This window comes from Acinonyx jubatus, chromosome A2, assembly GCF_027475565.1.
Source record: "Acinonyx jubatus isolate Ajub_Pintada_27869175 chromosome A2, VMU_Ajub_asm_v1.0, whole genome shotgun sequence".
NCBI lineage: Eukaryota > Metazoa > Chordata > Mammalia > Carnivora > Felidae > Acinonyx > Acinonyx jubatus.
In genome coordinates this window covers 148,359,099-148,376,872 of record NC_069383.1, presented here as the reverse complement: position 1 = coordinate 148,376,872, position 17,774 = coordinate 148,359,099, and the positions used below count along the sequence as shown (strand labels likewise).

Sequence of the window (17,774 nt, the reverse complement as noted above, 5' to 3'; positions counted from 1 at the left end):
CATCAAGAAGCCTGAATCGCCCAAAGAGCTAGAGGAAAGTGAGGGACAGCTCAAGAGAGGAGGATCTCTGGTAGCCTTGTTCACTTTAGCTTTCCTTACTCTTGTCCACCTTGGCTAGAAAGTACCAAGCAGTCCAGAAGTAAATAAAAATGGATCCACCTCTGAATGGCACTCTGAGAAAGTCTGTGGCCTTTGAGCCAAGCCATTTTTACCATGGCACAGGTGGACCGGGCACCAAAGAGCAAGGAGCTGAGAGGATGCAGCCAAAGCAAAACAGCCCTTGACCCCTTCTCCAAGGAGGGGAGATCTGTCGAGCCAGTGGCAACTTGATCTGGACTCCGGTGTGGCCAGACGATTTTGTACCTCTGTGGCATGTCTGAAGCGTGGCTGCAGGGGCTTTGCTCTCTGTGACCACGACAGGCAGGATAGGAAGACAGGTTCTTGGATGTCAAGTGACAAGCAGTGACTACTCTGTGCTTCCTAGGATTCAGATTAAAGTTTGGCCACAAAACGAGGATTTTTTTTTTTTTTTTTTTAAGTAGGCTCCATGCCCAACGTGGGGCTTGCATGTATGACCCTGAGATCAAGAGTCAAATGTGCCACCGACTGAGCCAGCCAGGTGTCCCACAAAGTAAGGATTTTTAAGGAGGCTTTTCTAGAGTCCCTCCTGCACTGAGGTGCTGCTATTTCCCCCTTCACCTATTTGTGCAACAATCTCTCCATAGGTCTTTTTCACAGAGTGCTTACTGAAACCATCGGAAGGCAAAAGCCCTCTGTCACTCTCTATCCCGTTTTCGTCATGCTGCAGAGCCTGCTGGGCCCCAAGGAGGACAAGCAGGATAACATTGATGTACCGAAGAGGCTCTTCCAAAAAGACAGGATTTACCACCTTTGACCTAATGACCGAGAGGACTGGGGGCAGAACAGTCATCCAAGGTAGGCGGTGCCACACCGGAAACACAGCTTCTCCTCCCCTTCACTCATGCATTCTTTTGAAGCCATAAATGTATGTAAACGGTCTGTGTGAAGCAGGCAGGGGATTTCTTCAGCTGCAGGCTAACCCTTGCAGGTTAGTGTCTCTGATGCCCACGCTCTGACCTCTACACTCCACCCTGCTCTTGGGCAGATATGATTTTATTTGTTTGTTTATTTAGAGTGTGTGCATGAGTGGAGAGATTCTTTATATTTTTTATTTGTCATTAAAAAATTTTTTTTAAATATTTATTTATTTTTGAGAGAGAGACAGAACATGAGCCAGGGAGGGGCAGAGACACACACACACACACACACACACACACACACACAATCTGAAACAGGCTCTAGGCTCTGAGCTATCAGCACAGAGCCCGATATGGGACTCGAACTCACAAACAGCAAGATCATGACCTGAGGTGAAGTCAGATGCTTAACCGGCTGAGCCACCCAGGGCCCTGAGAGAAAGAGGGAGGGAGTGAGGGAGGGAGAGAGAAAATCTTAAGTAGGCTCCATGTCTGGCCCTGCATGGAGCCTGACCTAGGAGTTGATCTCATAACTGTGAGATCATGACCTGAGCCAAAATCAAGAGTTGATGCTCAACCGATTGACCTGCCCAGACACACCCTGGGCAGATGTGGTTAGATTCCCATGCTGCTTTCAGGCCTGGATTCCAACGCCCCCTCAATGCCTGAGCTGTCACTGTCCACCATGCTCCGTTCCCACGTCCTAGCACCTGTTACCATGGTCAGTGACCTGTATCTGCCACTGGCCTGTCCTTCATTTTCCTCACCAGGCTGAGGTCCCATGAAAGTAACGAGTATGCTTTTTCATTCCGTGTAAAGATATCATTCTGACTAAATGACCCCAAGTTTGCGTGTGTTTGTTCCACATGAAAACAGCCCATCAGGTCGCGACTTTCCTGTTGCCAGTTCATATGGAGAGTCCAATTTGGATGGGAGCCAGTGATGGAAATATGATCGTCTTTGAGAGTGGGCCATACTTGTTCCTCTTCACCATCAGTGGGCACCAGCTGCAACGATTTGAGGATCACCAGAGGACCATCGGCAATTTGTGGGCGGTCCGTATGCGCCTTCTCCCCCCACCCCGCTCACTGCTCTGCCTGTGACTCTGGGCCACTCATCCCGCGTCTCCTTTGAAGGATTCTCTGCATGTCCTCACCACATCTATGGATGACTCCCTGCATGTGTACATGTGGGAAGAGGAAGGCCGTTATCCATACCTCAAGAGCTGCTGTCACCTGGAACACATAGGGAGTGACCTGACGCCCAGCTGGTAAGCCCTGCTTTGTGACTTAAACTTCCCTTCAAGATTTTAAATTTCTACATAAAAAAATAAAGGGATAGTAGGTGAGGGTTTAGTTTTGTTTTTTAAGTTCAAGGACATCTATGAATAAACTTATGTCCAAAAAGAGAATTGTTAGTTCTTGGAGTATGTTCACAGCTCTTGGAGTAGATTCCAAAAGGCTTTCCAAAATGGCTCCCATTTATTTGCCCACAGCAGGATATGGAAGATTTATATCTTCAGTGTCCTGTCTTTACTTGCAAGGTTTGTACATTTTTTGAGTTCGTCAGTCATTTGGGTCACTTCCTTAGCAAGCTGATTTAAAAAAATTTTTTTAATGTTTATTCATCTTTGGGAGAGACAGAGAGACAGAGTGTGAGTGGGGGTGGGGCAGAGAGAGGGAGACACAGAATCCCAAGCAGGCTCCAGGCTCCAAGCTGTCAGCACAGAACCTGATGCGGGGCTCGAACCCAGGAACCGTGAAATCATGACCTGAATCAAGTCAGACGCTTAACTGACTGAGCCACCTACGTGCCCCTTTAATTTTTTTTTAAATGTTTATTTATATTTGAGAGAGCGAGCAAGCAAGCAAGCATGAACCAGGGGAAGAGCAGAGAGAGAGGGAGACACAGAATCTGAAGCAGGCTCCAGGCTCTGAGCTGTCAGCATAGAGCCCGACGTGGGGCTCAAACCCACGAACTGTGAGCTCATGACCTGAGCCAAAGTCGGACACTTAACCAACTGAGCCACCCAGGTGCCCCCATTTTGGTTTTCTTTTAAGTTGCTAGCCTTCATCTAAATTATTTTTTTGAGATTTTACATGCTGTACATAAGGCTCTTGTCTTTTATAAACATTGTTGCTTGTCCTTCTAACATTTATTTTTGGCAATATCTAACAAAATATAATACATATCCTAATAGGATATAGGACCAGGGCCTATATCCTAGGGCCAGGGCCACTAATAGGAATTTACTTTGACAGTACACCTCCAATGATTAAAAATACATTGGTTGGGGCATCTGGGTGGCTCAGTCAGCTGAGTGTTTGACTCTTGCTTTCGGCTCAGGTCACAATCTTGGGGCTTTCTGGGTTCAAGCCCTGAGTCGGACTCTGTGCTGACAGTGCAGAGCCTGCTTGGGATTCTCACTCTCTCTCTCTCTCTCTCTCTGCACCTTCCCCACTCGTGCTGTTTCTGTCTCTCTCAAAATAAATGAAGTTTTATTTATTTAATAAAAATGAATGAATAAATACATTGGTTGTTTATTACAATATGAGTTGTGATTGCTTAATGCTGGAAACCATCTAACTGCCTAAACATAAGATGTTGTTTAAATTACTTTGGCATGTCCACATAATGGAGTATTGTGCAGCTGTAATTTAAATCTCTATGTTCAGATATTTCCAGTGTTTTTGAGGCACAAAAAAATTTAAGCGTATATAATATGTAATTATGCTTAGCAGATTAAAAAAAATTTTTTTAACATTTATTTTTGAGAGCGAGAACAAGCTAGGGAGGGGCAGAGAGAGACAGATTCTGAAACAGGCTCCAGACTCTGAGCCACCAGCACAGAGCCTGATGTGGGACTCGAACCCATGAACCGTAAGATCATGACCTGAGCCGAAGTCAGATGCTTAAGCGACTGAGCCACCCAGGCGCCCCTATGCTTAGCAGGTTTTATTTTTTGCTCTTTATCATATATATCTAATAAACCTTAGCCTACTAAGTCATAAATGCTTTTCTCCTTCCAATAATGTTTTGTGGCTTAGATTTATTTTAATCAATGATTGTCTATATTTTCTATTTTTTTCTCCTTTCAATAATTTTAAATAGATCCCCTTCATATCCGATGATGTCCCATACCATGCAGCATTATGTCTTTTATCCGTCTGATTTTTTTTAACAATACAAAGAAATAGAATCCAGTTATCCAACACAGTTTTAGTTTTGACAATAGTCTTTTAATCAGAAGCACAAACCAGGGTATGTCCATCATCCCCAAGGTTTTCCCATGCTCCATTGCAGTGTGTCCCTCCTTCCATCCCCAGCACCAGGCAGCCACTGATCTGTTTTCTGTCCCTATTAATTACTTTCAATTTTCTAAATTTTTATGTAAATGGGATTATATGGTATATATTCCTTTGTGTCTAGCTTTTTTTTTTTTAAAAAAAGGTTTATTTATTTTGAGAGAGAGCGAGCTCACATGAATGCGTGAGAGAATGGGGGAGTGTCAGAGAGAGAGGAAGAGAGAGAACACCAAGCAGCCTCCTTGCCATAAGCACAGAGCCCGATGTGGGGCTCAATCTGCCGAATCATGAGATCATGACCTGAGCCAAAATCAAGAGTCAGACATTTAACCAACTGAGCCACCCAGGAGCCCTGTGTCTCACTTCTTTCAGTGAGCATTGTGGTTTTGAGATTCACCCTTGCTGACTGTATCAGTAATTCACTCCCCTGTACTGCTGAGTTCCTTTTACTATTGTCCCATTGTGTAGATGGACCACAGTTTATCACCTCACTAGTTGAGGGTCACTGATGTTGTTTCTAGCTTAGATAAATATGAAAACATGTTTATCCGAAGAGTGGAAGTGTCAGGTCATATGGAATGCTTCACTTTATAAGAAATTGCAAATGCTTTCCTAGGGGGCTATACATTTTTGCATTCCCACTTGGTATTGTTCCATTTTTGTTTTATTTTTTCTTACATTCTAGTGGGCATGTAGTGATCTTTCATTACAGTTTTGTTGTCTATTTCCCTAATGATGATGAGCAGCTTTTCATTGGCTTATTTGCCATCCAGATAGCTTCTTTGGTGAAGCATTTGTTCAAACGTTTTGTACATTTTTTAGTTGGGTTGTTTTAGTTGGGTTGTTATTGAGTTTTGATAGTTTATATATTTGTAACGTAAGTTTTTTTTTTAATGTTTATTTTCAACGTTTATTTATTTTTGAGACCCAGAGAGAGACAGAGCATGAGTGGGGGTGGGCAGAGAGAGAGGGAGACACAAAATCTGAAGCAGCCTCCAGGCTCCAAGCGGTCAGCACAGAGCCCAATGCAGGCTCAAACTCATGAATGGTGAGATCATGACCTGAGCTGAAGTCAGATGCTTAACCAACTGAGCCACCCAGGTGCCCCTGGAATGTAAGGTTTTTTTTTTTTGTTTTGTTTTGTTTTTTTTTTTTTATCAGATAAGGCTTTGCAAATATCTTCTTCCACTTTGTGGTTAGTCTTTCTACTCTAACACTGTCTTTCAAAGAGCAAGTATTCTTAGTTTTGATGAAGTCCAATTTTTCTTCTAAAAAGATGAGGTTCGAGATGTTGTATCTAAGAAATCTTTGCCCAACCCAAGGTCCCAAAGATTTTCCCCTATATTTTTGTCAAAATTGTATAGTTTTAGGTTTCACGTTTAGATCTGTTACCCATTTTGGGTTTGTTTTTTTGAGAGAGAGAGCACACAAGCTGGGGAGGGGCAGAGGGAGAGGGGAGAATCTTAAGCAGGCTCCATGCCTAGTGCAGAGCCAATGCAAGGCTTGATCTCATGACTGTGAGAGCATGACCTGAGCCGAAATCAAGAGTCAGATGCTTAACTGACTGAGCTACCCCGGTGCCCCAGTCTGTTATCTATTTTGAATTAAATTTTATATAGGGCAAGATATAGATCAAAGTTTCTTTCTTTCTTTCTCTTTCTTTCTTTCTTTCTTTTCTTTTTCTTCCTTTCTTTTGCATACAGGTATTTAATTATTCAGCTCCATTTGTGGGTGAAAAAAACATTCTTCATTCCTTTACATATTTGTCAAAAATTGACTATACGTATATATACACTTACATATATATACACAATATATATAAACTATATATCTATATAACTATATATAGATTTATATATATAGTTATATTTATATATTATATATATAGATTTCAAGACTCTTTTGTTCCAAGGATCTTTGTGTCTATCCTTTCTCTAATAGCACACTACTTGGAAAGTGTAACTTTATAGAAATTTAAAAATCTGATGGGAGTCCTCCAGTTTGTTCTTTTGCAAAATTTCTGTGACTATTCTGGTTCCTTTGCTTTTTCACATATATTTTAGAATAAGTTTGTAAATGTCTATAAAAATTCTGGGGGGGAGCACCCTGCTGGCTCAGTTGGTGGAGCATGTGACTCTCAATATTGGGGTGGTGACTTTGAGTCCCATGTGGGTCTTAGAGATTACTTAAGGAAATTTAAAAAAAAAAAATTAAGGGCTCCTGGCTAGCTCAGTCAGAAGAGCATGTGACTCTTGATCTCCTGGTTGTGAGTTCAAGCCCCACAATGGGTGTAGAGATTACATACAAACATACATACATAAACTTTAAAAGAAATAGAACACACACACACAATTCTGCTGGAATTTATACTGGAATTCTATTGGATCTATAGATAAGTTTGGGGACCTTTACAATTGAGTCTTCTAATCCATGAACCTTACGTCTCTTATTAAGTCTTCCTTATTTTATCAGTGTTTTTGTAGTTTTCAAGATACAGATTTTGCAAATATTTTGTAAGATTCTACCATTTAGTGGTTTGGGTGCTACCATAAACAAACAGTAATGTCTTCAATTTTCTACTTTTTATTAATAGGATGTAGAAATATGATTGACTTTTTTTGATGTTTTATTTTTTGAGAGAGAGCACAAGCAGGGGGAGGGGCGGAGAGGGACAGAGGATCTGAAGTGGGCTTTGTGCTGACAGGCTGACAGCAGCGAGCCTGATGTGGGGCTTGAACTCATGAATTGCAAGATCATGGCCTGAGCCAAAGTCAGACACTCAACCAGTCAAGCCACCCAGTCGCCCCATGATTGACTTTTGAAATACTAACTTGGTATCCTGCAACCTTGCTAAACTGTTATTCAAATAGCTTTTTTTTTTAAATAGCTTTTATTAATTTATAGATATTTTGTGATTTTTCTATGTATACAGTCATGTCATCTGTCAACAGCTTCTCCCCTCCCCCCCCACTTTCCATCTGTACATCTTTTATTCCTTGTTCTTGACTTTTGCATTGGATATAACCTTCAATAACAAGGAGCACCTGACTGCCTCAGTTGTAGAGCATGCAACTCTTGATCTCAGGGTCATGAGTTCAAGCCCCACATTGGGCGTAGAGCTTAAAAACATAAAAACCTTCAGTAACAACATTGGAGTGGAGAGCAGGTATCCTTGACTTTTATAGAAAGTGTTGAGTCTTTCACCATTATGATATTCATTGTATGTTTTTGTAATTGCCTTTTATTAGGTTCAGGAAGTTCCCTTCTAGTCCTGATTTGCTGAGCGTTTTTATCAATAGATGTTAAATTTTGCCAAATGCTTTTCTTGTATCAGTTACTATAAGAACATTATTTCTTCTTTTTATTTATTTTTTATTTTTTTAATGTTTTATTTTTAAAAATTTTTAATGTTTAGAGAGAGAAAGAGTGGGAGCATGAGTGGGGGAAGGGCAGAGAGAGAGAGAGAGGGGGACAGAGGATCCAAAGCAAGTCTGTGCTGACAGCAGAGAGCTGGATGTGGGGCTCAAACTCCTGAACCATGAGATCATGACCTGAGTGAAGTCAGATGCTTGACTGAGCCACACAGGTGCCCCAAAATTTTAAGTAATCTCTGTGCCCAACGTGAAGCTCAAACTCATGACCCCAAGATCAATAGTAGCATGCTCCACTGACTGAGCCAGGCGGGTGCCACTGATTTTTCCTTTTTAGGTTGTTAATAAGTCAAATTACATCGATTGGCTCTGAATATTGAACCAGCCTTGCATTCTTGGAATAAACCCCACTTGGTCATATTGTATATATTTTTATATATTGCTAGATTTAATTTATTAATATTTTGTTAATGATTTTTGCTTCTGTATTCACAAGGGATATTGATCGGTAGTCTTATGTACTGTCTTTGTCTCATTTTGGCGTTAAAATAGTGGTGGTTCCATAAAATTAGTGGCAAGTGTTTCCTGACCTTCTATCTTCTGGAAAGATTTTGTAGAATTGGTGTTATTTCTTCTTTAAAAGTTTAATAGGGGACATTTGGGTGGCTCAGTCAGTTAAGCACCCAACTCTTGATCTCAGGGTTGTGAGTTCAAGCCCTGCAGTGGGCTCTGGGCATGAAGCCTATTTCAAAAAAATAAAAATAAACAACAAATAAAATTTAATGGTCTCCAGTGGAACCATCTGGGCCCAGAGATTACTTTTTTGGAAGGTTATAACTATGAATTCTTTAATGGTTATAGCACCATTCATATTGTCTCTTTTCTGCTGCATGAGCTTTGGTAGTTTGTAGTTTTCCAGGAATTAGTCATTTCATCTAACTTGTCAAATTTATGTGCGTGGATTTGTTCCTTTCAGTCTTTTACGTATCTGCAGAATCATGGTGATATCAACCCCTTTACTCCTGATATTGGGGATTTGTCTTTTTTTTTTTCTTAGTCTTAACAGAGGTTTATCAATTTCTATTACCTTTTCAAAGAAACAGCTTTTGTCTTTTTTTTTCCCCTGTTCTCAGTTTCATCTCTGCTTTTTTATTCCCTTCTTGCTTTGGTTTGTTCTCCAGTTTTTGAGGTAGGAATTTAGATTATTGCTTTGAGACCTCTCTTTTTAAATATAAGCATTTGATGTTCTAAATTTCTCACTAAGCACTGCTTTGGCTTCAACTTACAGATTTCAATTGATTGTATTTTCATTTTCACTCAGTTCCATATACTTTTTTTTAAATACTTTTTTTGTTTATTTTGAGAGTGGGGGGACACAGCGAGCATGAGCTGGCAGTGGAGGGGCAGAGAGAGAGGGAAAGACAGAACCCCAAGTAGGCTCCATGCTGTCAGCACAGAGCCTGATGCAGGGCTTGATCTCCCAAACTATGGGATCATTACCTGAGCCGAAGCCAAGAGTGGGACACTTAACTGAGCCATCCAGGTGCCTCTGTTCCATATACTTTTTAATTTCCCTTTTCCCCTTTGACCCATGGACTACTTATTTTCAAGTTTTATTTAAATTCCACTTATTTAACATATAGTATTAGTTTCAGGAGTAGAGACCCATGGATTATTTAAAAGTGTGTTTATTTTTCAAGTATTTTGATATTTTATTGCTATCTTTGTATTGATTTCTAGTGTGAATCAGTTATAGAGAGCACACTTTGTATATTCTCAATTCTTTTACATCTGTTTAACTTAGACTCTACCCTGGGTCATAAAACAATCTTGAAGTTTCCGTGTGTGCTTGAAAAGAATGCATATCCTGCTCTTGTTGGGTAGAGTGTTCTATATTTGGCAACTGGAGCATTGTGGTTGATTTATCTTTTTCAGTTCCTCTGTATCCTTTCTGATTTTTGATCTTAGGGTTCTATCAGTTATGAGAGAAGACCACTGAATTTCCTGACTATAAATCTGGATGTCCCTTTTTCCTTTAAATTCTGTCAGTTTGGGGGCACCTGGGTGGCTCAGCCAGTTGAGTGTTCAACTTCGGCTCAGGTCATGATCTCATGGTTTGTGAGTTGGAGCCCTGAGCTGTCAGCACAGAGCCTGGAGCCTGCTTCAGATTCTGTGTCTCCCTCTCTCTGCTGTCCCCTGCTCTTTCTCAAAAATAAACATTAAAAAAAATTTAATCCATCAGTTTTTACTTCATGTATTTTGCAGCTCTGTTATTTAGTACATACACATTTAGTAGTATTAGGTCTTCTTGGTTAGTTGGCCTTTTATTTTTGTGTAATGTCCCTGCTTGTTCTTGGCAGTTTTCTTTGCTCTGAGATCTACTTTACCTGTTATTCACTTAGCTAGTCCTGCTGTCTTTTGATTAATGTTTGTATGTTACATTGGAAGCAGAGGAATGGAAAACAATCTGCTTGTATCATTATAATTGAAGTTAGTTTCTTGTAGACAGCATCTAATTGTCATGATTTTTATCCACATTGTGCCAAGATCTTTTAGTTGGTATATTTACTTTTCTTATTTCAGCATTTGGAAAATGTTGTGCTATTTCCTTCTGGCTTCTATGGTATCCAATGAGAAATCCACTGTCAAAGTGGTGCTCTTCTATAGATAAAGTGTCATTTTTCTCAGGCTGATTCAAGTTATTGTCTTTAGTTTTCAGAAATTTGATATGTTTGATATAGACTTCTTTGAATTTAACCTGTTTGGGTTTGATCAGCTTTTTCAGTCTGTAGGTTTACCAAATTTGAGTTTTTTAGCTATTACTTATCTCCGCAGTGTTTGAAGGGAAGAGGAAAGAGTCCACCTCTACTCACCTTAGCACAGGGGAGGGAGGAGATGGTCAACAGTGTCCATCTCACAGTCTCCCCTCCCCAGGGGAGGAGTAAAGGTGCCACCTTTGCTTGGGTTAGTGCAAGTCAGGGATGGTTAACAGAACTCCACCCCCAGTTTCTGGACTCCTGGAGAAGAGGGGTGTAGGAGTATCACCTCCTTAATACAGGATGAGAAGAGTTGACAGGGCCATGCCCCACAATCTCCCCATCACCTCAGGGGGAGGGAGGCATGGCCTCTTTTAGGTACTCGCCTGGAATAGAGCAGGTATAGTCAAAAGGAACAGAATTCTCTTTTAAAATAAAAATATTCTCTATCATTATTAAATAATATCTCTGATTTGCTAGATCTTGATAATTCTGGCAGTGCTATCTCAGGGCAGGTTGAGATTGCGACTCCTGCAAATAGTAATCATCATAACTTTGCCAGATCTGTGCAGTCATTTGAAACCAAATATAAGAGTGACTTAGGATCAATTGATTTGGGAAAAAGGTATCTTTGTCAGGTTCAAATTTAGTATCATCAACAATAGAAATAACTACTTTCCCTTTTGTCCATTAATTACGTTGTGTTTTTTTCTGTTGGCAGCTACGTCTCCAAAGCAATATGTGATAACATGAGCATAGTATGTGTGGTGTCAAAAAATCGTGAGTCCAGCATTCTGGTGATGTATTCTTTGCATACATAATATGGAAACTAATGGAATAATTAACCTTGCATCATCTCCCACAATGTAGTAAAGAGAATTCTGTTTGCAAACTCAGAATGATTATTTGAGTGCTATTGGGAAAGAAGCAATGATTTAACTGTCTTTGGTAAATCAGACACTGTAACAGATAGAATGTAGAGCAACATATCCTTGTCCTTGCCATCAGGGACAGTATCGAATACTAAGGTAGTAAAATGGTCACACAAATCAATTCAAGGGGAGCATATGAGAGGGGAAAGTATGACTTTGGATTGAGGCTAGTTTAAAAGTGAAGGCACAACCCTCTTGATCTCAGGGCTGTGAGTTCAAGCCCCAATGTTGGGCATGCAGCCTACTTAAAATTAAAAAAAAAAAAAATTAAGGGGCGCCTACCTGGCTCAGTCAGCAGAGTGTGCAACTCATTATCTTGGGGTTGTAAGTTCAAGCCCCATGTTGGGTGTAGAGATTACTTTAAAAAATCTTTAAAAATAATTGAAAAAGTGAAGGCCATCTGTATTCACTGTTCCTTGCCTATAAGCAAGCAAAAAAAATTCTGTAAGATGCAAGCAAAAAATAAATATTAGAAAAACATAGACATTAATACTTAAAGGTAGCTAGAAGAGACTCAGAATATAAATGGTAATAAAAAAAAAATGCTCAAAAGGACTAGGAAATAGAAAATGTAGCCAAAGCTACATCACATGAAAGTTTCAATTTCTGTATCAGACACAGCCATTGTAATGGAGGCAAAAAAAAAAAAAAAAAAAAACAAAACTGTCCCCTAAGTTTGTATCACTGGCTCAGGATTCAGAGTTCAGGGATGAGAGTACTAAAAAATCAAATCTAAGAGCCCCAGGTCTACCCTCCTGGCTTTGAGAGGTGGAGAGGACTGGAAGAAAGATGGCCTGAGGGAGTAGATCGTACTGTAATGGGAATGTAATCTCAATGGGAGATTTCTCCAGTGAGCAGTATGGATTTGTTGATGTGCCCACTGTCCCCTCCTGGTCAAAATAAACTTTTTTTGAATGTTTATTTTTTAGAGAGTGCGAGCAGGGGAGAGGCAGAGAGAGTGGGACAGAGTATGCAAAGCAGGCTCTGTGCTGACAGCAGAGAGCTGGATGTGGGGCTTGAACTCACGTTTTGTGAGATGATGACCTGAGCCAAAGTAGGATGCTTAACTGAGCCATCCAGGCCCCCTGGTCAAAGTAAACATTAAGCTGTGACCTGGAGGAGAAAGGAAAGGAAGCCCAGTGAGGGGTCTCTGGAGACGACAAGGTTGGGTGGAGAAGTTAGCAAGGAGATACACTGTAAACAGCACCTGACAGTTCTGGGATAGTTGCATGTTTGACTTAAGTCAGAATCAAAGGAAGTCTCGGGGGCTGAAGTCAGCGAGGAACACTACTAACCGAAGGGTAGAAAGTCAAAGTTTCAAGTCACACAGACATTTGCAAGATATAATCCACATAGTTGTTTTTTTTTTTTTTAACAAAAGAGAAAAAAGACCTATATTTTATAGACCTGTATTCTTTTTAATTTTATTTTGAGGGAGGGAGGGAGAGCAAGCCAGCGAGCATGGAGGAAGGGCAGAGAGAGAATCCCAAGCAGGCTCTGCCCTGTCAGTGCAGAGCCTGATGTGGAACTCAAACTCACGAACCATGAGATCATGACCTGAACCGATAATCAAGAGTCCGATGCTTCACAGGCTGAGCCACCCAGGTGGCCCTATAGATGTATATTCTTAAAAGATCCTTTTCACTGACCTTTAGGAAATTGATTTAGAAGTAGCCATAGCATACACCTGAAACTAATGTTACATATGATTTTTACCTCAACTGAAAAAACAAAAGTAGCCACAGTAACTAAGGAAAGGCAGCGAGGTCATTTTTCTTGCTTAGAATCTCTGTTATAAAGGTAAGATGTGACAGAGGAAAAGTGTGTGAAATAGGTGGACTTATATGTGCATGAGCACAAAGAATGTAACTTGTCCAAGGAAAGAGGAGCAAATAGGATCCCACAGTGTCTGTGATTTCTAAATAACCTAAGCTAAAGACACACAATTGAACTGCTTTTGGCTTTCATTTTCCAGAAAAAAGTGGTCAAGATATGCAGAGAAAACTTTCTACACACAGAACCAAACATTGTTCAAAACTGCAAATGCAAAAAACCTTAAAATCCATGGTTAAGGTGGCTGGAATTGAAGAGAAACCTTCTAAGTTGGGGAACGAAAAAGGGGGGCAGGGATAAATCCAGAAAAGCCAACAAATGCCACATGCCTTATTCACAGACTTTTTAAGGACTCCACGATGGAAGACAGGACCCCTGCCAAAGTGGAGGTCAGGTCACAGAGCTGCAAGGTCCGGGACCCTCGGAAAAGTAACTGTCCTTCCCTTGTAGGTAAACTGAAGGGAAGTCTACCCATTGGAGAAGGATGATGGGGATGGCTGCCTCTCTCAGCTCCTCCTCCTCCTTGGAGGTGGAGTTGACATCAGTCAAGATTCCAGAACTAGAGAGAGGTCATATACAGATGAAGGTTTAATAAAGGGACTACTCTAATTTGGATTTGGGGTAAAAAGAATTCAAGAAACCACAGAAATAATAAACCTTAGTGATATTTTAGCCCCTTCTTTTTGTAAACATCCCTACAAGGCTCTGGCAGTTCACTTTTGACCTGTGCTCCCTAATCCAGGCCAGGTTTTATTTGTCTCAGCCCCAGGAAGCTCTGTGGGTGGGCCCCAGCTGCTGGGGACTACCAGTAAGTCTGGACCCTGCAGAGTGAAGGCCCACTACTGCTGACTTAGTTACAGAAGGGGTACTGACTCCCCCCCTCCCTTCTTTCATTTCCCTGGGACCCTCAGTGCTAAAAGCCACCACTATGAGTGTGGGCTAACTATAGACCACAGAGAATTAAACAGGGCTATTCCTTTCATCAGAACTCCTCTATTAGATATCATTGCTTTAATGGATACATTCAAAAAAATGAATGGTTTATTGATTTGACTAATACATTCTACTTACTAAAAACTTTACCGGAGAGAGAGGTACATCCTCTCTAGAACCTTGTTCTTCACTCCGCTCCACTAAGCTGGGCCTGCTCCTGACCCCCAGGAGCTAGAACCGTGAATAAGAGAACCACAGGCCCCAAATGGTGTCCCATAAGTTAGGTATTATGTCTTGGTTTAGTGATTTGGGACCCTAACCTAACTGCAATTTCAGCCCCCCAGAAATGTAACCTTTACCTGGTCAACATGGGAATATCCTGGTCAGCACTAGGAAATTTACTGCTAGACCCTTTCCATTCCCTTTAGGAGCACAACCTTGCCTAAAACAATGGGTTTGTTGATAATAATTTCCTTTTTTCCCCCATTCCCTATCTTTAAAAACATTTCCTTTTCTGTAGCCCTTTGGAGCTTCCCTTGCTAGATGGGGATGCTGTCCAATTCACAAATGAATTAATAAAGCCAATTCGATCTTTAACATTTCCTCGGTTGAGGGGCACCTCGGTGGCTCAGTTGGTTAAAGCATCTGACTTCGGCTCAGGTCATGATCTCAAGGTCCATGAGTTTGAACCCCACATCGGGCCCTGTGCTGACAGCTCAGAGCCTGGAGCCTGCTTCAGATTCTGTGTCTCCCTCTCTCTCTGCCCCTCCCCTGCTCACCCTCTATCTTTCAAAAATAAACATTAAAAATTTTAAAAACGGAAAATAAAATTTACTTGGTTGAATTTTTGTAATTTAACAGAATTAATCGCCCTGAATGGGGTACCACCATATGGGCAAGTCCCAGGACATGAACAGTTGCCCTGCAGATGACCTTCAACTTTAACTTCTCTGTGGCTGTGTCACTTTCTTACCTGAGAAGTACCTACCTTCACCAGTACAACCAAACATTCAGTGTCCTCTAGCCCCACAGGGCTCACTGGTTGCTAAAGGAGAGCAGGTCTAGTGCTGGTTAGCACATCCTGCTGCCTATAGGTAAACACACTCACCAAGTTTTACTGAGTACAGGACACACACCAAAGGCACCATAATATTGATCTGCTAACAAGATAAAATTTTTTCCTTTTTGGGTCAATTCTCCTGGCTCTCTACTACTCAATGGTCAGACTGGCTGGGGGAAAAAAAGGTTTTAAAATCCTAGTGTGTGACCTTCTATGATTCTGGATCCTAAGATTCCTAAGGTGCTTTATCACTGGCTCCAAAAAACAAGCAAGAGACCAGTTACCTCAAAAGCCTGCCAATGCCAGGTTCAAATTTTAACACATTATTTTTTAAATAGCCCAAACAAGCAGATTTTTAGCCATTTAGAGCCTGTCTTTTTATACCCCCATTAAAACCTCCCCTGACTGCTATTCCCCACTGATAAGCCAGAACCTTCTGATTATAAGCCCCAGGCTGCCACAGTCATTCGGGACTATTTGACCCAGAGCCTCACCCCTCCCCCTCAACACGCATGTACACAAGCTGTGCTGCTGGGCTACCTCACCTAGACATCTAAGTCCCCTTGTCCCACCTCTATCTCCTCTCCAGGAGGCCATCCTCCCCTCCAGATGGTGGCTTCTACACCACAAGCTTCTAGACAGTCTTGTGATATGAGGACCTTCCCCTCCAAGCACCACTCAGTAAAGTTTGTGTGTCATTGCCTCTTGTGGTTATACCTTTTTCCTTGATCAGCCCCCAAATTCTTTGAGCCCCTACAAACCTATATCCCATATACAAAGAACTCTTTGGGCTCCTGGGTGGCTCAGTGGATTGAGCGTCTGACTCTTGATTTCAGCTCAGGTCATGATCTCATGGTTTGTGGGTTTGGGCTCTGCGCTGACAGATTCTCTCTCTGCCCCTCCCACACTCACTCTCTCAAAATAAATAAAAATAAAGAGCTCTTAAAACTCAACAAGAAAACCCAATTAAAAATGGGCAAAAGACTTGAACAGCTACTTCACTAAAGAGGATATACAAGAGGCAACCTTCATTAAAGATGATCCACATCACTAGCCACTAAAGAAATCTAAAATTGCAATGAGATGCCGTTATACACCTATTAGATTAGAGGGGGCAGGTGGGGAAACAATACAAACTATTCTAAGTATTTACCTAAGAGAAATGAAAACTTATGGTCACAGAAAAACCTGTATGTAAATGCTTATAGCAACTGTATTCATAATCACCAAAAACTGGAAACAACCTAACTGTCCTTCAACTGGTGAAAGGATCAATTCGGGTCCAGCCATCCAATGGAATGCTACCCACCAACAAATATAAATCAACTACTGACGCACACAAGTCTCTCTTTTGACATCAGCTTTAGCGACATTTTTCTAGATAGGTCTCCTCGGGCAAAGGAAATAAAAGCAAAAATAAACAACTGAAGCTACATCAAACTAAAAAGCTTTTGCAGAGCAAAGAAAACCATCAACAAAAAGGCAACCTACTGAATGGGAGATCTTGCAAATGATATATCTGATAAGGGGTTAATATCCAAAATTTTAAAATTTATAAAATATCCAAGTAATATCCAAAATAAAAGAAGTTCTACAACTTAACACCAACAAACAATCCAATTAAAAAATGGCAGAGGACCTGAATAGACATTTTTCCAAAGAAGATATACAGGTGGCCAACAGACACATGGAAAGATGCTCAACATCATTATTCATCAAGGAGATGCAAGTCAAAACCATAAGATATCCCCTTACACATGTCAGAATGTCTAGAATCAAAAAGACAAGAAATAACAAGTGTTGGTGAGGATGTGGAGGAAAAGGAGCTCTTGTTGCACTGTTGGTAGGAATGCAATCTGGTGCAGACACTCTAGAAAACAGTCTGAAGCTTCCTGAAAAAATTGGAAATAGAAATACCATACAATCCAGTAATTCTACTTCTGGGTACTTACCTGAAGGAAACAGAAATGCTACTTCAGAAAGATATATACCCCTATGTTTTTGCAGTATTTTATAATGGCCAAGACATGGAAGCAATCTATCCATCAATGGATGAATAGTGTGTGTGTGTGTGTGTGTGTGTGTGTGTGTGTATACACACAATGGACTATTAGCCATAAAAAAAAGAAAATGAAATCTTGCCATTTGCAACAAGGGATGAAGCTAGAGGGTATCATGCAAAGTGAAATAAGTCAGATAAAGACAAATACCGTGTAATTCCACTTACACGTACACTCTAAATAATATGGGGCACCTGGATGACTCAGTCAGTTGAGTGTCAGACTCTTGATCTTGGCTCAGGTCATGATCTTATGGTTTGAGTTTGAGCCCCGTGTCAGGTTCTGCACTGACAGTGAGGATCCTGCTTGGGATTATCTCTCTCCCTCTCTCTGCCCCTCCCCCACTTTGCGCACACGCTCTCTCTCAAAAATAAACTTAAAAAAAAATCTAAAAAATATAATGAACAAATAACAAAAGAAAGATACACTCATAGAGAACTGGTGGTTGCCTAAAGAGAAAGGGGTGGGGAGGAGGGGCAAAATGGGTGCAGGGGATTAAGAGGTACAAATTTACAATTATAAAATA

At 40.9% G+C, this 17,774-nt stretch overlaps 1 protein-coding gene across 19 annotated transcripts in view; it reads left to right on the top strand.

The window, feature by feature from the left end:
• Positions 1–16,994, top strand: part of FBXW12 (F-box and WD repeat domain containing 12) — an 80,273-nt gene extending 63,279 nt beyond the window's left edge. For 13 of the 19 annotated variants that reach the window (XM_053219456.1, XM_053219459.1, XM_053219454.1 and 10 more), the window contains 4 exons: positions 726–936; positions 1,845–2,053; positions 2,135–2,268; positions 11,152–16,993. In XM_053219456.1, the coding sequence (XP_053075431.1) occupies positions 726–936; positions 1,845–2,053; positions 2,135–2,268; positions 11,152–11,251 (654 nt within the window). In that variant the 3' untranslated portion in view covers positions 11,252–16,993. Of the gene's footprint in view, positions 1–725; positions 937–1,844; positions 2,054–2,134; positions 2,269–5,228; positions 5,966–11,151 lie in introns of those variants that run through there. The other 6 variants (XR_008297156.1, XR_008297155.1, XM_053219470.1 and 3 more) reach the window with 6 other exon arrangements.
• The last annotated feature ends 780 nt before the right edge of the window (positions 16,995–17,774 follow it).